This window comes from Mobula hypostoma, chromosome 9 (genome assembly GCF_963921235.1).
Source record: "Mobula hypostoma chromosome 9, sMobHyp1.1, whole genome shotgun sequence".
Taxonomy (NCBI): domain Eukaryota; kingdom Metazoa; phylum Chordata; class Chondrichthyes; order Myliobatiformes; family Myliobatidae; genus Mobula; species Mobula hypostoma.
Genome location: NC_086105.1, coordinates 150,726,160 through 150,744,942, shown reverse-complemented (window position 1 = coordinate 150,744,942; position 18,783 = coordinate 150,726,160). Strand labels below are relative to the sequence as shown.

Genomic DNA, 18,783 nt, shown 5'->3' with positions numbered 1-18,783 from the left:
CACTGGCTAAAGAAATTAGGCCTCTTCTCCATTCTAAAAGGCCCCTCTATTCTGAGGCTGTGTCCTCTGGTCTTAGACTCTCCCACCATAGGAAACATCCTCTCCAGCTCCACTCTATCAAGGCCTTGCAGCAGTCGATAGATTTCAATTAGGTCACCCCTCAGATGAATACTTTGGCCCCAACTAGACTGGCCGAAGAGGCCATTTCTGTGCTGTGGTGTTCCCTGACTATGGCATGCCTTCCTTTCATTACTACCATCGGGGAGTATGTAGAGGAACCTGAAGACCCACACACAGTGTTTTAGGAACAGCTTCTTTCCTCTGTCACCAGAGTTCTGAACAGACAATGAAACTATATAAATCAGCTGTTTATTCCTTTTTTTCTGCCTTATTTATTTATTTTGCAATTGATTCTGATTTTATGTCTTTGCACTGCACTTCTGCCGCAAAACAACAAATTTCATGTCATATGAGACACTGACTCTGATTTTAACTATTGGCTCAGGATCCTGACAAACTGTCAGAGTGTAACCTAACCATGGGCCTCCACTCTCAGACACAATGGTCAAACAAAACCTCACCTGTCAGGGAAAGACTGCCCACCGGGGAACTGTAGTCCTGTTAGTTTAACAGGCATGATGTTGGAATCAATAATCACAGAGAAAATAACTAATAATTTGTATAATCAGTAATGATAGAAGAAAAACTAATAATTTATGTATCAGTAATGATAGAGGAAATAATTAATCATATAATCAATAATCATAGAGTAAATAACTAATCATTTATATAATCAATACTCATAAGGGAAATAACTAATCATTTATATAATTCATAATGGAAGGGGACACCTTTTTTTCCCTTTATTAGAGAGAGAGCCTGTGGTATGTTGAATTGTCAGGTAAACGATGAGTTTGTGTTGTACTGCAGATCATGGTCTGCATCGGGGTCTTTCCTATTGCTTGCCTGGTAGGTGAGGGTGCTGATGCTTTTTTGTGGAACTGGGTGGGAGAGGGTTATTGCTGCTGCTTGTGTGTGGGAATGGGGAGCTGGGGGGCTTTGGGGTTCTAATGTTTTAACTGTTACTCATTCTTTGGGGCACCCTTCTGTTTTCGTGGACGTCTGCAATGAAAAAGAATTTCAGGATGTATATTGTTATATTTCTCTGATATTAAATGGAATTATCAAACTATTGATAAAGGAAATAACTAATCGTTTATATAATCAATGATAGATGAAATAACTAATCATTTAGAAGAATTTTGAATAATGAAACCTTGTTAACATGGTTTCATAGAAACTAAATCAGGTTTAACAATTCTCTCGAATCTTTTAAGAATGTGACAGGGAGAGTTGATGGGGGAGAATGGGTAGATATAGTATACCTAGACTTCCATGAACCATTTGTCATGAGTCTTCAAAAGATCCCTTAACAAAGTTATTTATTATATGTTGCACAAGTACGTGTGTACACAGATGCAATGAAAAGCTTATTTGTGGCAACATCACGGGCACCTAGCATCTTTCAAGAAGCATTATTGTATGATGGTGCAGAGGAGGTTCACCTGGATGCTGTCTGGATTAAGGGTCATGTGTTATATTGAGAGGTGGTTTTCTCTGGAGAGGCGGAGGCTGGGGGGAGATCTGATAGAGTTCACTTCTGAATGTTAAATACTTAATTTTATTGTTTGCACGATTTGTGTTTTTTCCCTGCACATTGGGTGGTTTGACGGTCTTCTATTGTTAATGGGTTCTATTGGATTCCCTTGTGTTGTGGCTGCCTGTACAGAAACAAATCTTCAGGTTGTATGTAGTATACATACTTTGAAATTGGAGGTTTATAAGATTATGAGAAGCACAGATAAACTGACAGTACCTTTTTCCCAGGGTTGAACTGGGAGGCATGCATTTAAAGTGAAAAGGGGTGATTTCAAAGGAGATGTGAGTGACAAATTTTTTACACAGAGAGTGGAGGGTGCCTGGAATGCACAGCCTCGGGTGCTGGTAGAGGCAGATACATTAGAGACTTTTAAGAGATGCTTAGATAGGCACATGGATGTGAGGAAAATGGAAGGTTATAAACAATGTGTAGGCAGAAGGGATTAGTTGATTTATTGAGTGACTGATGGTCCTTCATCAACTTTTTAACTTGGTGGTGTTTTGAGACCTGTAAAGGCCGGTTATGAGGGCTGTGGTTACTGTTTCCCCTTGTGTCTGTGTGACGAGGTTTGACGGCAGTCCGTGATGTTCTCTTGTTCCAGTACCATGAGGCTCTGCAGCTCTGCCTGGAACAGAATCTGACCATCACCGAGGACCTGGCAGAGAAAATGACCGTGGCCAAGGACTCAAAGGAACTCTCGGAGGAGTTCCGGCGTGAGCTGCTCGAGCGGATCGCTGACTGCTGCCTGCGACAGGGAAACTACCACCTCGCCACCAAGAAGTACACACAGGCTGGCAACAAGATCAAGGTGAGGGAGTGCCCTACCCTGGAGCCCAGTCACCTCATATAGCTGACATCGTTCAGACAGAACACAAACTGCAGAGTCCCTACAAAACACCACCACTCACAGACCGCCAGCCAGAACAAGATGCCTTGTATTTGTTTGGGATGTCTGAAACTGTTCTGATGCCTTCACAAACAAGAGAAAATCTGCAGGTGCTGGAAGTCCAAGCGGCGCACGCTTCCCAGCTCTTTACTTCCTCTTTCCCCCTCCCAGTACCACCTATCACCCTGTGTTTTATCCTCCCCTTCTCCACCTTTTGAATCTACTCCTCATCTTTTTTTCCTTCAGTCCTGCCGAAGGGTCTCAGCCCGAAACATCAACTGTACTTTTAACCACAGATCTACCTGGCCTGCTGAGTTCCTCCAGCATTTTGTGTGTGTTACTCTGATGCCTTGTTATCTCCCTGTTCTCTCTTTGCTCCCTCACTGATCTTCAGTTTAATTACACTTCTCAAGTGAGTCCCAACCCCTCTCATTGTCCAACATTGCTGAGCCGCTCACTTCCCGTGTATGCTGCAGTTCTATCTGTTTGCAAAACATCGAGTCTGCTCTATCCCACCATGGGAGTTGACTCCCGGACATCAAATCTGCTCTGCACAACACAGGAGTTTATTCCTGGACATCGAGTCTCCTCTGTCCCGACATGGGAGTTTACTCCCAGACATCGAGTCTCATCTGTCCCGACACGGGAGTTTACTCACGTTAATACTTATGTATGGTGGCTGTAAATGAAAGGTCTAGTTTCTCTTTCCAACCTTCCTGCCGTGATCAACATCACGGGAAGCTACAGACACAAGACGTGCAGAAACACACTCACACACATACTGATGCTCTCAGACACACAGTGTCTCACACGCACACACTCATGCATACAGACACACGCAGACACACTCTCATGCACAGAAACACACACTCACTCTCTCAACATACATTTTCACATACTCAGACACACACACACACACACACACACACACACACACACACACACACACTAAAACTTGCCTGTCCTCTTCCAGGCAATGAGAGCTCTGCTGAAATCGGGAGACACGGAGAAGATAGTCTTCTTCACTGGAGTCTCTCGTCAGAAGGAGATTTACATAATGGCAGCAAATTACCTCCAATCATTAGACTGGCGGAAAGATCCGGAAATCATGAAGAATATCATCAGCTTCTATACGAAGGGGCGGGCCCTGGATCTGCTGGCTGGGTTTTACGATGCCTGTGCACAGGTGCGTACCTTCAGTATGGGCAGGCTCCAACCACCAGCAGTGCTAGTGTTGGTAGTATTGGTATTATAAACGGCTTTTGCAGAAGTGAGAGATTCTTGCTGGAGAACTAATTTACCAGAAGGTGGGGAGGGGCATCTGTACAGTAGCACAAAGAGATTCACTGAAGAGGTAATGTACCAAAGGGTCAAGTTTGTGAAGGGACTTCAGTGGAAAATTCATGCACAAAAGGGTTTTGATGGTCTGAAGGGCCATTTTACTTCCCTATTTGAATGTTACATAGAAACATAGAAACATAGAAAATAGGTGCAGGAGTAGGCCATTCGGCCCTTCGAGCCTGCACCGCCATTTATTATGATCATGGCTGATCATCCAACTCAGAACCCAGCCTTCCCTCCATACCCCCTGACCCCTGTAGCCACAAGGGCCATATCTAACTTCCTTTTAAACATAGCTAATGAACTGGCCTCAACAGTTTGCTGTGGCAGAGAATTCCACAGATTCTCCACTCTCTGTGTGAAGAAGTTTTTCCTAATCTCGGTCCTAAAAGGCTTCCCCTCTATCCTCAAACCGTGACCCCTCGTTCTGGACCTCCCCAACATCGGGAACAATCTTCCCGCATCTAGCCTGTCCAATCCCTTTAGGATCTTATACGTTTCAATCAGATCCCCCCTCAATCTTCTAAATTCCAACGAGTACAAGCCCAGTTCATCCAGTCTTTCTTCATATGAAAGACCTGCCATCCCAGGAATCAATCTGGTGAACCTTCTTTGTACTCCCTCTATGGCAAAGATGTCTTTCCTCAGATTAGGGGACCAAAACTGCACACAATACTCCAGGTGTGGTCTCACCAAGGCCTTGTACAACTGCAGTAGTACCTCCCTGCTCCTGTACTCGAATCCTCTCGCTATAAATGCCAGCATACCGTTCGCCTTTTTCACCGCCTGCTGTACCTGCATGCCTACTTTCAATGACTGGTGTATAATGACACCCAGGTCTCGTTGCACCTTCCCTTTTCCTAATCGGCCACCATTCAGATAATAATCTGTTTTCCTATTTTTGCCACCAAAGTGGATAACTTCACATTTATCCACATTAAATTGCATCTGCCATGAGTTTGCCCACTCACCCAACCTATCCAAGTCACCCTGCATCCTCTTAGCATCCTCCTCACTGCTAACACTGCCACCCAGCTTCGTGTCATCCGCAAACTTGGAGATGCTGCATTTAATTCCCTCATCCAAGTCATTAATATATATTGTAAACAACTGGGGTCCCAGCACTGAGCCTTGCGGTACCCCACCCTAACCCTAACCCTAACCCTAACCCTAACCTTACATTGGGATAAGTAAAGTCTGTGACTCTGGAATTATGTGTGCTCATTACCTCCTGTGTTTCTGTCCTGGGCTGTGTGTCAGGTTGAGATTGATGAATATCAGAACTACGAGAAGGCACTGGGTGCTCTCACCGAGGCCTACAAATGTCTGTCCAAAGCCAAAATGCAAAATCAAGGTGAACAGGAGGAACGGCTGAGGGAACTGCAGAGCAAGCTGACAACAGTGAAGAAATTTGTTCAGATCAGGAGGTGAGCACAAGTATTGTGTAGCAAGTCATAAAATGGAGGAACTCACCATGTCAGGCAGCATCTATGGAGGGTAATGGACAGTCTCCTTTGGGCCAAGACCCTTCATCAGGACTGGAAAGAGGGGAGATAGCCAGTATAAGATGTGGGAGGGTTTGGAGAAAGAGCTGACAGGTGAGAAAGCTGGGGAAGGGGTGAAGAGGGAATGATGCTTGAAGCAAGGGGAAATAGCTTTCCTGTCAGTTATGGGGAGTGGGAGGAGAGCAAATGTTGGCGAGTGGTAGATGATAGGGGTTGATAGCCAGTTAACGGGGATAGAAGGAATGATGCTTGTAGCTGGGAGGTGATTGGTGAATCCAGGTGAGGGGGTAATTGGAAGGTAAGGGGGGGGAATGATGCTTGTAGCTGGGAGGTGATCGGTGAATCCAGGTGAGGGGGTAATTGGAAGGTAAGGGGGGGGAATGATGCTTGTAGCTGGGAGGTGATTGGTGAATCCAGGTGAGAGGGGGAAGGGAACTTCCTTGAAGCTCGGTGTGATCAGTGGATCCAGGTGAGAGAGGCTGAGAGGCAGGTAAGGGGGATAGAGGGAATGACTGTTGCCACTGGGAGGTGATAGGTGGAAGTGACAAAGGGCAGAGGAAGGCAATCTGATAGGAGAGGACTGTAGATTCTGGTATCAAGGGAAAGAGGTCAGAGCAGAACCAGAGGAAAAAATGTGTAGGTGATATAGTGAGATGGTGGCTGAGGGCAGAACGGGTTAGGATGAGGAAAAACTATGTGGGAGATGGAGGGGAGAGGTTTGTAAGTTGTCACATTTTGTGATCATCTTAGTTATTGCAAACACTCCACTGTAAAAGACTGTGGCTTGTCATCACCATCTCTTTATAACAGTGATTTTAATCTTAATCTGAATCATCAATTTATGAACACAATGAAAAGTGGCCAATCATAGAACATTTTCAGTAAATTTTACTGGAGTGTTGGCCAAGGTATCTTAATACATGACCACACCCTCTTCACCATCAAATAAATGCAATATTAATATGTGACCCTCTCCCATCGGCTAAATGGTATATTAATATGTGACCATTCACCCACTTTAATGGCTAAATGCAATATTAACATGTGACCTTCCCCCATTGGCTAAATGGAATATTAATATGTGACTCACCCTCATTCGGCCCATCTGCTAAATACAATATTAATCCTGAGATTTCCCAAGATAATCCCAACATCGTCTTTCAGAAGACCGTTGACAAGGTGCCACACATGAGGCTGCTTAACAAGCCATGAGCCCATGAAAGATCCGAGCATGGATAAAGCAGTGGCTGATTGGCAGGAGGCAAAGAGTGGGAATAAAGGGAACCTTTTCTGACTGGCTGCCGGTGACTAGTCATGTCCACACAGGAGTCTGTTGGGACCGATTCTTTTTATGTTATATGTGAATGATTTGGATGATGGAATTGATGGCTGTGTTACACAGTTTGCAGATCATATGCAGATAGAGTGAGAGGCAGGTAGTTTTGAGGAAGTAGAGAGGCTACAGAAGGACTTAGACAGATTAGGAGAATGGACAAAGAAATGGCAGATGGAATACAGAGTTAGGAGGTGTATGGCCATGCACTTTGGTATAAGAAATGAAAGGGTTGACTATTTTCTAAATGAAGGGAAAATACAAAAACTGAGGCGCAAATGGACTTCGGAGTCCCTGTGTAGGGTTCCCTGAAGGTTATTTTGCAGGTTGAGTCTGTGGTGAGGGAGGCAAATGCAATGTTAACACTCATTTCAAGAGGACTAGAATATAAAAGCAAGGATATAATGTTGAAACTTTTATAAAGTACTGATGAGGCCCCACTTGGAATATTTTGAGTAGATTTGGGCCTCTTAGTAAGGATGTGCTACAACTGGAGAGGGTTCAGAGGAGGTTTGGGTGTATGATTCCAGGATTGAATAGTTTTCATATGAAGAGCGTCTGGTGGCTCTGGGCCTGTATTCATTAGAATTCAAAGGAATGAGGGGTGACCTCATTGAAACCTATTGAATGGTGAAAGGACTTGATAGAGTGGATGTGGAGAGGATGTTTCATATGGTGGGAGAGTCTAAGACCAGAGGACACAGCCTCAGAATAGAGGGGCATCCTTTTAGAATAGAGATGGAGGAATTTCTTTAGCCAGAGAGTGGTGAATCTGTGGAATTCTTTGCCACAGGCATCAATGGAGACCAAGCCTTTATATATATTTATTTAACACAGCGGTTGATAGATTCTTGATTGGTCAGGGCATGAAGGGATACAGGGAGAAGGCAGGAGATTGGGGGGAAAATTGGATCAGATATGATGAAATGGCAGAGCAGAGTCAATGGGCCAAATGGCCTAATTCTGCTCCTGTATGTTATGGTCTAAATGGAATACGGTGGATTCCAGTTAATTGGGACACATCAGAACCAGTACACTTTGGCTCAATTATGCTGCCCCAATTAGCTGAAGTTTCATGGAAATAGTTTAAAAAAGACAAACTACATTTAAATGAGTAACAAGTTATATATCTAAATAAACATAGAAACGTAGAAAACCTACAGCACAATACAGGCCTTTCAGCATCAAAGCTGTGCCGAACATGTCCTTACCTTAGAAATTATCTAGGGTTACCCATAGCCCTCTATTTTTCTAAGCTCCATGTACCTATCCAGGAGTCTCTTAAAAGACTCTGTCGTATCTACCTCCACCATCGCTGGCAGCCCATTCCACGCACTCACCACTCTCTGCGTAAAAAACTTACCCCTGACATCTCCTCTGTACCTTCTTCCAAGCACCTTAAAACTGTGCCCCTTCATGCTGGCCATTTCAGCCCTGGGAAAAAGGGCAGACTATCCACACGATCAATGCCTCTCATCATCTTATACGCCTAAGATACAAAACAAATTAGTACACTGCCAATGCTACTATAGTACTTTAAAACTGTTAGTTCGTAACAGTTATCAACAGAGGAGTTCATCCAGTGTACGCTGCTATTTTTTTTTGATGGACTGTAAATGAACAAAATCAGCGCAGACGTCCAGTGCAGATAACGGACTGCCTTTGTTGAATGAAGTGGTGTCAAAAATCAGTGCTTTTTAATTTGGTGTCAGTCAGCCCAAATGGATAACATAATGTTAACACATGCAACTGATGCTATCGAAAAACTGTTGGCTCTAAGCATTATATAGTGTTTAACAGCCACGTGTATACGGGATTGGCGCTAGTTAGAAACTGTTGCTTCGTCCAAATCTTCATTTTCATTGTAACATTCAAGATGATTGCCAATACCTTAAAATTATTTGTAGTTTCTAACTTGTTGAAGGAATGACATCTCTAAGCCTGGGTCTTTGAAACCACTGTGAGTAAAACAGTTCTAAATTGTCTTACTCCTTATTTCTCGTTGACAATCAGTGACAGACAGTAAATCACTGCTTTTTGAACACAAACACATGAACTAATGCTATTTTTAAAACTTTTCACTCCGAGCGTGGTTAGAAACTGTTTAGCAACAGTCTCCTGTCTCAATTAAGTGGCATACTATCCCAAATAAGCAAAGGGAATCCCAGCTATTTTCATGATTAGTTTTTGTTCTTTAAGAATTGTCCCAAATAAGCAACTGCCCCATTTAACCAATGGCCCAATTAACCAGAATCCACTCTTTTATTATGTGACCACAGCATTAACTAAATGCAGTATTAACCCTGAGATTTCCCACTACATGACCCCAGCATTGGCTATATGCAATATTATTGTGTCCACACCATCGGATAAATGCATTATTAACCCTGAGATTTCCCACTACATGACCCCAGCATTGGCTATATGCAATATTATTCTGTGTCCACACCATCGGATAAATGCATTATTAATCCTGAGATTTCCTCAGGCTTTACGAAGAGGATCCGAAGGAAGGTTTAAAGCAGTGTGAGGTCCTGTTGCGAGAGCCTGAGTTGGAGCACGCCGTCCGTGCCGGTGACGTCTATGCGCTTCTGGTGGAACATCACGCACGGCAGGGCAACTTTGAAGTGGTAAGTACGCTAGGAAGTCCGAGGATAGTACTCGTAAAGATTTCTATCGCTTGAGCACCTTTAATTTAGTCAGTCATCTCCAGGTACTTCACAGAAAGAGGAGGGAAGAATTGGCTTGGTCATAGAGACAGAAGGAGATAGAGCTGTCCCTCTTAGAAACATAGAAACATAGAAAATAGGTGCAGGAGTAGGCCATTCAGCCCTTCAAGCCTGCACCGCGATTCAGTATGATCATGGCTGATCATCCAACTCAGAACCCTGTACCAGCCTTCCCCCCATACCCACTGATCCCTTTAGCCACAAGGGCCATATCTAACTCCCTCTTAAATATAGCCAATGAACCGGCCTCAACTGTTTCCTGTGGCAGAGAATTCCACAGATTCACCACTCTCTGTGTGAAGAAGTTTTTCCTAATCTCAGTCCTAAAAGGCTTCCCCTTTATCCTCAAACTGTGACCCCTCGTTCTGGACTTCCCCAACATCAGGAACAATCTTCCTGCATCTAGCCTGTCCAATCCGTTTAGGATTTTATACGTTTCAATAAGATCCCCCCTCAATCTTCTAAATTCCAACGAGTATAAGCCTAGTTCATCCAGTCTTTCATCATATGAAAGTCCTGCCATCCCAGGAATCAATCTGGTGAACCTTCTTTGTACTCCCTCTATGGCAAGGATGTCTTTCCTCAGATTAGGGGACCAAAACTGCACACAATACTCCAAGTGTGGTCTCACCAAGGCCTTGTACAACTGCAGTAGTACCTCCCTGCTCCTGTACTCGAATCCTCTTGCTATAAATGCCAGCATACCATTCGCCTTTTTCACCGCCTGCTGTACCTGCATGCCCACTTTCAATGACTGGTTTATAATGACACCCAGGTCTCATTGCACCTCCCCTTTTCCTAATCGGCCACCATTCAGATAATAATCTGTTTTCCTGTTCTTACCACCAAAGTGGATAACCTCACATTTATCCATATTATATTGCAACTGCCATGAATTTGCCCACTCACCTAACCTATCCAAGTCACCCTGCATCCTCTTAGCATCCTCCTCACAGCTAACACTGTCGTCCAGCTTCGTGTCATCCGCAAACTTAGAGGTGCTGCATTTAATTCCCTCATCCAAGTCATTAATATATATTGTAAACAACTGGGGTCCCAGCACTGAGCCTTGCGGTACCCCACTAGTCACCGCCTGCCATTCTGAAAAGGTCCCGTTTATTCCCACTCTTTGCTTCCTGTCTGCCAACCAATTCTCTGTCCACATCAATACTTTACCCCCAATACCGTGTGCTTTAAGTTTGCACACTAATCTCCTGTGTGGGACCTTTTCAAAAACCTTTTGAAAATCCAAATATATCACATCCACTGGTTCTCCCCTATCCACTCTACTAGTTACATCCTCAAAAAATTCTATGAGATTCGTCAGACATGATTTTCCTTTCACAAATCCATGCTGTCTTTGTCCGATGATTTCACCGCTTTCCAAATGTGCTGTTATCACATCTTTGATAACTGACTCTAGCATTTTCCCCACCACCGATGTTAGGCTAACCGGTCTATAATTCCCTGGTTTCTCGCTCCCTCCTTTTTTATTTATTTTTTATTTTATTTTTATTTGGATAAGGAATTCACAATTATCATGTACTTTTTTCACACATATAACCTTTTCCATTTTTTTATATGTATAAAACTACAATTTTTTATACATTCTTAAGTACACATTGAGATGATATAAAAGGAAAATAAACATTTAAATAGATAATTATGTACTGTGCTAAATCTAACCTATTAGGCTAAGTAATGAAATTAGTTGTTAAGAAAAATGGTAATAATAGTTTCCATACAACCCTTCCGGACCATTTCCACTGGTCCAAAATGTTGCATACAAGCCTATATACCAACCATTGTAGGTGTTTATATCCCAATTTGTTCATGCTTGTTCCTGCCCGCAGACATAATTATCCAATCCCTATGTACTTATTTACTTAATTTTTTCTTTTTTTTATCCCTTTCCCAAATCTTTCCCTTTACTTGTGTTAATTCTCTATTTTCCAAAAAAAAAACAAACATTTAGACTAGGGGTGTTTACGTTAGCAATATTACTGTGTTGATGAGAAGAGCAATATAAATCATTAGGAGAGTCATCTAAAGTCTGCTCGCATTGGGGTTATATATTCAATCCATTTATTCCAGATTTGATAAAATGTTTCTTTTTGAGTTCTCAGGGAGTAAGTCAACTTTTCCATTTTAAATATTTCCAAGATAATTTCGTACCAATCTTCTAATGTAGGTGGTATTGGATTTAGCCATTTTCTAGTGATTGATTTCTTACTTGCCGCTAAGAGGGCCTGCAGCAACTTTATATCTTCCTTCTGTTCAAGGAACAATACATGCCCCAAATAGAGTGTCTCAAAGTTCAGAGGTGTCTGGGACCTAAGTACCTTAACTAATGTTCTATGAATACCTTCCCAAAATAGACTTAATTTAGGGCAATCCCAGAAAATATGAAAATGATTTGCCTCCTTGGAGCCGCACCTTCTCCAACACATCACATTTGTATCTTTATATTTTTCCTGATATGGGGTCTTGAAGTATCTTATAATGTTTTTCCAACAATGTTCTCTCCAAGTCAAAGAATTAGTCGAGGACCATTGAAAGCTGCAGATTTTCCCCCAAGCCTCCTCTGAAAGTACCAACCCCACTTCTTTCTCCCACTTCTCTTTAATATACAGTGTATTTACATTTTTAGCATGGGAGAGTGCATTATATAGGCGAGAAACTGATTTACTAGGTATTGAACTGCAAGCCGAATTCAGAATCTTGAAAAATTCTCATTCTACTGTTGATAGGTCCGTATATCTACAACTCTGGTTAACATAGTTTCGTACTTGAAGGTACCTAAAAAAGTCATTATGTTCTAGGCCATGTTTGTCCTGCAGGATTTGGAAACTTTGTAATACTCTTTTATCTATAAATGAGAGGTAGGTTGTAAGACCTTTCTTTATCCATAGCTCAAATCTTTTATCTCCTCTGTTGGGAAGGAATTCGGTATCATATACACACCATCTAAAGAGTTTTAACATGTTATTAATTCCACATGAATTAACCACCTTCTGCCATACTTTTAATGTAAGATTTATCCAAGCGTTATTAAATTTTTCCAACTGGGCCATCAATCCTTTGTCAGCTATTAAGGCCTGAAGAGGAAAACTGTCAACTAATCCAAATTCTATTTCCTTCCATCTAGCCTTATATTCCCTATTACACCAATATAACAGAGGGGTTATCTGTGAGGCATAAAAATAATTTCTCAGGCAAGGAAGAACCATACCTCCTCCTTCCTTCCCTAACTGTAAGGTGTTATATCCAATTCTAGGTTTCCTTCCTTGCCAAATGAAGCGGGAAATCCATTTGTCCCATTCCCTGAATTGATTATCATCCACCTCTACCGGTAAAGTACGGAAAAGATACAATAACTGAGGAAGAATATTCATTTTTATAGTATTTATCCTTGAATTTAAACTTAAAAAGGGGATAAGATTCCATCTATGCATATCTGCTTTTATCTCTGAGATTAATGGCCCATAATTTACCTGTGACAGTGTTGAAAGATCCTTCGGCAGGGTTATTCCTAAATATTTTAATGATTTAGCTTCCCACTTAAGATCGTATGTATCCTGCAATTTTTTGGATGGTGTATAATTTAGGGACATAACCTGCGTTTTCTTTACATTTATTTTATAACCTGATATTTTCCCAAAGTCATCCAACAGTGTAAACAATCCTATAAATGATTTTTCTGGTTCACTCAGATAGACCAAAACATCATCTGCGAATAACGCCACTTTCTGTTCAATCCCTGCCACCTTGATACCTTTTACGATTTCACTCCGTCTTATTAGTTGGGCAAGTGGTTCAATATATAGCGCAAAAAGGAGAGGAGAAATTGGGCATCCCTGTCTAGTGCCTCTCTCTAAAATGAAGGAGTCAGAGAGGTCCCCATTTATCTTAATTTGGGCTTTAGGGCTGTCATATAGAGTCTGAATTACTTTAATAAACCTTTCTTGAAAGCCGAATCTTCCTAACACTCTGTATAGGAATGCCCAACTAACCGAATCAAAAGCTTTCTCAGCGTCCAATCCTACTACCATTGTCTCTGTCTCGTTCTTATTAACCTGTTCTAATATGTGCAGAGTTCTCCTTATGTTGTCCTGTGTTTGTCTTTGTTGAATAAATCCAGTCTGGTCTAAATGGATTAGGCCAGGTAAAAGCTTTTCCAATCTGCGCGCTAATATAGATGTAAATAGTTTGTAATCTAAATTAAGAACACTAATTGGCCGATAATTGCCACATTCTAGTTTATCTTTACCCTCTTTAGGAATAACTGAAATAATCGCTTCTCTCCAGGAAGGTGGAGTTTCTCCTCTCTGCAAGATCCAATTAAAGGTGTTAAGTAGTAATGGGGCTAACTGTGTCTTCAGGGACTTGTACCACTCTGAGGTAAACCCATCAGAACCCGGGGACTTTCCAGCCTTTAACCTAGAGATGGCCACGTTCAGTTCTTTGACAGTTACTGTTTCTAATAAACTTTCATTTTGTAAATCTGTAAGTTTAGGTAGATCTAAAAAATTCAATACACTGTCTATATAGGGCTCACTGGGGGCCCGGGGTTGGGAGTACAGCTCTTGATAATATGTTTCAAAACTCTCTTGAATTTTCCCTATTGTACTCTCCACAAGCTTTGTCTTTGGATTCTTTATTTTATGAATTGTATTGTCTGCTTGTTGTTTTCGTAATTTATATGCTAATAATCTAGCTGATTTACCTCCTACTTCATAATTCTTTTGTCTCAGGTAAAGAAAATTTCTTTGAGTTTCCAACGTATAAATATCATCAATTTCACTTTGCAATTTCCTAATTTCCTGTTTTCGATTTGAATTACTTTTGTTGCTATCTCCAACTTGAAGTTGTTTTAATTTTCCTTGAAGGTCTGCTAATTTTTGTGCATTGATTTTTTTCATGTTGAGTAGTAATGGAAATAATTTTCCCTCTCAGTACAGCTTTCAAAGTATCCCATAATATCACTGGTAATGTTTCTCCCGTGTTATTAAGGTCTAGATATTCTTTGATTTCTCCCCTTAATCTCTCCATTACTTTCGGGTTATTGAGTATATGTGAGTTTAGCCTCCATAGTGTTTTCCTTATTTTCCTTTCCAGGATTAGAGACATAGAGACTGGGCTATGATCCGACAGATCAATTGTTGCAATATTACAGTTTTTTATTCTGAGTCTATCTGTATTAAAGATAAAGAAATAGTCTATCCTTGAATAGGCTGAATGAGGGAAAGAATAATGTGTATAATCTTTACTAGTAGGGTGTAATTCCCTCCAGACACCTATAATTCCCAACTCCTCCATCAATGAATTCACTTTCCGAGTCAGAGGTTTATTCTGAGTAACTATTCTTGAAGAATCTAATATAGGATTTAATCTAATATTAAAATCCCCTCCACAAATTACTACCCCTCGAGAACTGACCATTAGGTCAAAAATGTGTCTATAAAATGACCATTCACTACCTGGAGGAGCATAAACATTCAGCAATGTTATTTCTGTACCTTCTATTCTTCCTGTGATTTTTACAAACCGTCCTTCTTTGTCTCTAGTCTCTGAAATATGTTCATAATTAAGAGTACTTGATATTAAAGTAGCTACCCCTCTTTTGTGACTCAATTTATATGATGAATAAAATATATGCTTAAAGCCCATTCTTTTTAATTTTCCATGTTCAGATTGGCTCATATGTGTTTCCTGGAGGAAAGCTATTTGTACCCTCTCTTTTTTCAATTTAGACATAATCTTATTTCTTTTAATTGGATTCAAAACCCCATTAACATTATAGGAAATTATTTTTACCAATTCAGTTTGCATTTTTCTCTAGTAGAAAAAAAGCACTCTCCTTTTCTAACCAAACAGTAAGCAATCCCTTCTCAACAGTAAACCAAGACATATAACCACACCCTAGACATTTCTGAACGTATAACATTTGAAAATTTTTCCCGACTTCCCACAGTGAGGCCTGAGCACCGACCCGCCTCAGTTCAGAGGGATAACCTCTATCTTCACCCTGTGTTAGAGGGCCCTCAGCAGTTTGAATAATCATAGAGAATTTTCTCCTATTTATGTCTCGACCATATTGCTATCATTCAAGTTATTCCGCCTAGTTTATTTTCAGTTACCAGTTTTCATTTTACTTTTAAGTCCGATTTACTCTTTTCAGTCATTTCTCTTAATTAATCTGTATTCTCTGTACATTCGCGTCTGAATATTTGCAGCTTTTCCTTGTAGTTTGACACTCTGGTTCGAGTGGAGCGTCCTCGCCCCACTAACTGCCACGACTTCTGCCAAATCCTCTCCAGTAGCGACTCCGGTTGGGTGATGACTTTAATAGGTAGTCCCCGGTCCGCCAGGTCCAACGTTGCCTCCTCCACCGTAGCGTAAGTTTTTGTCCCTTCGTCGTAAAAGACTCTCAGCCGAGCTGGATACAGGGTCTGGAATCTAATGTTGTTTTCCTTCAGGACTCTCCGAGTTTCCGTATATTCCTTCCGTCTGGCAAGAATCCCCGGTGCGTAGTCGTGGTCTAAACTGATTTTGCAGTTGTTCCACATGAAACCTTTCTTTTGCCATGTCCTTTTAAGCACCTCTTCCTTCGTTCTGTAACTGAGAAATCTGATCAGAATCGATCTGGGCTGGGCGCCTGCCGGAGGCTGTGGTGCCAACGCGCGGTGAGCCCTTTCTATCTGTAGGTCTTTTGCGGCCGGTATATCAAGGTTCTCTCTAAGCAGCTTCTCCACGAAGGGAATCATCAATCCGGGTTTACCTTTGGTTCCTTCGGGAACTCCGTAAATCCTCACATTTTCCCTTCTCGAGCGGCCTTCTTGATCTATTAGCTTCCACTGAAGCTGGTCTTGTAGCTTCAGCATTTCTGCTATCACTTCCTCGGCGTTTTGTAGCTTCTCTTCAATTCCAACAATCCTCGCTTCGGCTTCATCTATCCACGAGTTAGTTTTTACTATTTCTCCTTTAATATCTTCCAGCTGTTTGCTGTTATCTTGTCGGAACTCACGAATCTCTCCGAGAATGAAAGACAGAGTCACCGATTCCCCCTCATTATCTCCGTCCTGGCTTGCCGTGGGGGAGCTAGGCCCGTCGCCTTGCTGCTTCTCTTTATGTTTATCAGCCTTCGAAGCGGACTTTTTATTCTTGTTCTTAGACATCATCCTTGCCCCTTTTATTAATATAGTTATGCAATATTAAGTATTTGTCTAAATTCGATTTTGGGGCAGTTTACCTTCTTTTTTGTCGAGAGACCTTTTCCTTACGCCGCCATTCCCTTGATGACCCGGAAGTCAACCCGCTCCCTCCTTTTTTAAAAAGTGGGGTTACATTAGCCACCCTCCAATCCTCAGGAACTAGTCCAGAATCTAAAGAGTTTTGAAAAATTATCACTAATGCATCCACTATTTCTTGGGCTACTTCCTTAAGCACTCTGGGATGCAGACCATCTGGCCCTGGGGATTTATCTGCCTTTAATCCCTTCAATTTACCTAACACCACTTCCCTACTAACATTTATTTCCCTCAGTTCCTCCATCTCACTGGACCCTCTGTCCCTACTATTTCTGGAAGATTATTTATGTCCTCCTTAGTGAAGACAGAACCAAAGTAATTATTCAGTTGGTCTGCCATGTCCTTGCTCCCCATAATCAATTCACCTGTTTCTGTCTGTAGGGGACCTACATTTGTCTTAACCAGTCTTTTTCTTTTCACATATCTATAAAAGCTTTTACAGTCAGTTTTTATGTTCCCTGCCAGTTTTCTCTCATAATCTTTTTTCCCCTTCCTAATTAAGCCCTTTGTCCTCCTCTGCTGAACTCTGAATTTCTCCCAGTCCTCAGGTGAGTCACTTTTTCTGGCTAATTTGTATGCTTCTTCTTTGGAATTGATACTATCCCTAATTTCCCTTGTCAGCCACGGGTGCACTATCTTCCTTGATTTATTCTTTTGCCAAACTGGGATGAACAATTGTTGTAGTTCATCCATGCAACCTTTAAATGCTTGCCATTGCATATCCACCATCAAACCTTTAAGTGTCATTTGCCAGTCTATCTTAGCTAATTCACGTCTCATACCTTCAAAGTTACCCTTCTTTAAGTTCAGAACCTTTGTTTCTGAATTAACTATGTCACTCTCCATCTTAATGAAGAATTCCACCATATTGTGGTCACTCTTACCCAAGGGGCCTCTCACGACAAGATTGCTAATTAACCCTTCCTCATTGCTCAACACCCAGTCTAGAATAGCCTGCTCTCCAGTTGGTTCTTCGATGTGTTGGTTCAAAAAACCATCCCGCATACATTCCAAGAAATCCTCTTCCTCAGCACCCTTACCAATTTGGTTCACCCAATCTACATGTAGATTGAAGTCACCCATTACAACTGCTGTTCCATTATTGCACACATTTCTAATTTCCTGTTTAATACCATCCCCAACCTCACTACTACTGTTAGGTGGCCTGTACACAACTCCCACCAGCGTTTTCTGCCCCTTAGTGTTATGCAGCTCTACCCATATCGCTTCCATATCCTCCCGGCTAATGTCCTTCCTTTCTATTGCGTTAATCTCCTCTCTAACCAGCAATGCTACCCCACTTCCTTTTCTTTCATGTCTATCCCTCCTGAATATTGAATATCCCTGAATGTTGAGCTCCCATCCTTGGTCACCCTGGAGCCATGTCTCTGTGATCCCAACTATATCATATTCATTAATAACAATCTGCACTTTCAATTCATCCACCTTGTTACGAATGCTCCTTGCATTGACACACAAAGCCTTCAGGCGCTCTTTTACAACTCTCTTAGCCCTTATACAATTATGTTGAAAAGTGGCCCTTTCTGATTTTTGCCCTGGATTTGTCGGCCTGCCACTTTTACTTTTCACCTTACTACTTTTTGCTTCTACCCTCATTTTACACCCCTCTGTCTCTCTGCGCTGGTTCCCATCCCCCTGTTGTGAACTAACCTCCTCTTTAACTTGATTCCCACCCCCCAACCATTCTAGTTTAAAGTCACCTCAGTAGCCCTCGCAAATCTCCCCGCCAGGATATTGGTCCCTCTTGCTGGAAGTCTGTGACCACTGGAATCTGTGCTTGTCCTCTGTTATTTAGACCATAAGACAAAGGAGCAGAAGTCAGCCATTCGGCCCATCGAGTCTGCTCCGCATTTTATCATGAGCTGATCCATTCTCCCATTTAGTCCCACTCCCCCGCCCTCTCACCACAACCTTTGATGCCCTGGCTACTCAGATACCTATCAATCTCTGCCTTAAATACACCCAATGACTTGGCCTCCACTGCTGCCCGTGGCAACA

The 18,783-nt window shown here is 41.9% G+C and overlaps 1 protein-coding gene across 2 annotated transcripts in view; it reads left to right on the top strand.

The window, feature by feature from the left end:
* ift140 (intraflagellar transport 140 homolog (Chlamydomonas)) overlaps positions 1 to 18,783 on the top strand; it is a 225,761-nt gene that overhangs the window by 204,133 nt on the left and 2,845 nt on the right. For both annotated transcript variants that reach the window (XM_063059480.1, XM_063059479.1), the window contains exons 26-29: positions 2,262 to 2,468; positions 3,520 to 3,732; positions 5,148 to 5,314; positions 9,214 to 9,355. In XM_063059480.1, coding sequence (XP_062915550.1) covers positions 2,262 to 2,468; positions 3,520 to 3,732; positions 5,148 to 5,314; positions 9,214 to 9,355 — 729 coding nt within the window. The remainder of the gene's footprint in view (positions 1 to 2,261; positions 2,469 to 3,519; positions 3,733 to 5,147; positions 5,315 to 9,213; positions 9,356 to 18,783) is intronic.